General features: G+C 53.4%; 1 protein-coding gene across 1 annotated transcript in view; it reads right to left on the bottom strand.

Moving 5' to 3' along the window:
- The window catches only part of Sbk3 (SH3 domain binding kinase family member 3), a 4361-nt gene continuing 2561 nt past the window's right edge, over positions 1–1800 (bottom strand). The window contains exon 4 of the mRNA XM_005369369.1: positions 1–687. Within this exon, the coding sequence (XP_005369426.1) occupies positions 1–687 (687 nt within the window). The remainder of the gene's footprint in view (positions 688–1800) is intronic.

Raw genomic sequence — 1800 nt, 5'->3', positions numbered from 1 at the left:
TCAGGAACCTCTGCTGTCCTTCCCTGTCCTCCCACCATCTTTAATTTCATCTTCCTCCTCCTCTGTCCACTCTTCCAAACTCGATCCCCCCTCATCTTCTTCCCCATCCTCATAGGACACGCCCCCCAAGCTTCCAGCTCCCTCTCCACTCCCCCGCAACCCCCAGTCATCCCCTAAGACATTCAGGACTGCCAGTGGAGGGCTCCTAGTCTCAGGATCCAGGTCTAGAAGTCCCTGGAGCAAGGTCAGAGCCGGGGGTGCAAACTGGTCCCAGGGTGCTGGTGGCCGAGGGGGCTGGGGCTTGGTGGTCATCCAGATGGCAAAGGCCTCAAACTCAGGATCGGGGGCCAATGCTACATCCCAAGGGAAACAGGCTGTGGCAGCACAGAAGAGAAGCACGCCCAGGGCCCAGGAGTCCACAGCCGGTCGCAAAGGCAGGGTGTTCGGAGGCAGCAGGAGGCAGAGTTCAGGTGGTGCAGTGGGCAAAGGCACTGGTGGGGCAGGAGTTGGGCTGCCCTCAGGTCGGGTCAAACCCAAGTCACCTAGGGCTACTCTGTTGCAGTCAGGATCGAAGACTAGCACATTGTCCGGCTTGACGTCTGAGTGCACAAGCCCCCGGCCATGGAGGAAGTCCAGGGCTCCAGCCAGCTGGGCCAGGACCCTCTTCACCATCCGCTCTGGGAGGCCCTGAGGTTGGGGAGAAAGGAAAAAGGACTTGCTGTTCGTTTCATCATCCTGGACATGTTCTTGATTTCTAAAGGCTCTGACTCTTGAGGTTTAAGAGTCCAGGACCCAGGGTCCCCAGAGCCATCCAATATCTCCACAAACACGCCAAGTTCGGCAGACCAGCCACCATTTATGGCTCCTTCCACTCACCCCAAAAGAGCCCCACTTCTCATCAGAACTTATTTCTCCCTGTCTCTCTCTGTGCCTCTCTATGTCTCTCTCTCTCTGACACAGGGTTTTGGGTAGACCAGACCAGCCTCAAATTCACCTCGTAGGTAGGTAGGTAGCTGAGGGTCACCTGCCTCCACCTGCCCTGTGCTGGAATCACTGGAATGTACCAATGTCCCTGGTTTACACTGCGCTGGGGATCAAACCCTGGGCTTTATGCATGCCAGATGAGTTCTCTACCACTGAACTACAGCCCCAGAAGATCTCTCAAAGTTCCTCCTGATCCTAAAACTCTAAAACTCTCTCTCTCTCCTTCCCTCCTTTCTGTAGTGTGTGTGTGTGTGTGTGTGTGTGTGTGTGTGTGTGTGTGTGTGTGTTATTTTGGTTCTTGGAGACAGGGTCTCACTATGTAGACCAAGCTGGCCTTGAACTCATAGAGATCCACCTGCCTCTGCTTCCTAAGTGTAGTAAAGGTCTCAGTGAGGATCCAAACCCCTTAGTTAAGCCTGGTCTTAGTCCTATATTGACGCAGAACTCATCTCTAACTCAGACTGTCCTAATAAAGTCTATCTTACTGGGCAGCCACACCTCCACCCAACAGTGTTAAATCACGACTCCACCTCACACCTATTCTGCATTCAGGCAGCAACCCGGTTATTCTGTTGTCGTATCCAGCACTCACCCTCTTTATCTTTCTTCCATTCACCTTATCTACACACTCACCCACTATCCACCCACGCACCTATCCATACATCCGGTTAGCCATGCAGCCATCCATACAACTGGCCATCCATACAACTAGCCAATCATGCAACCAGCCAACCATGCAGACATCCATACAACCAGCCAACCATGCAGTCATCCATACAACCAGCCAACCATGCAGACATCCATACAACCAGCCAA

The sequence above is a fragment of the Microtus ochrogaster genome, unplaced genomic scaffold (assembly GCF_000317375.1).
Source record: "Microtus ochrogaster isolate Prairie Vole_2 unplaced genomic scaffold, MicOch1.0 UNK47, whole genome shotgun sequence".
Classification (NCBI taxonomy): domain Eukaryota; kingdom Metazoa; phylum Chordata; class Mammalia; order Rodentia; family Cricetidae; genus Microtus; species Microtus ochrogaster.
Note: the sequence above shows the minus strand (reverse complement) of the source record. Positions and strands in the feature narration are given on the sequence as shown.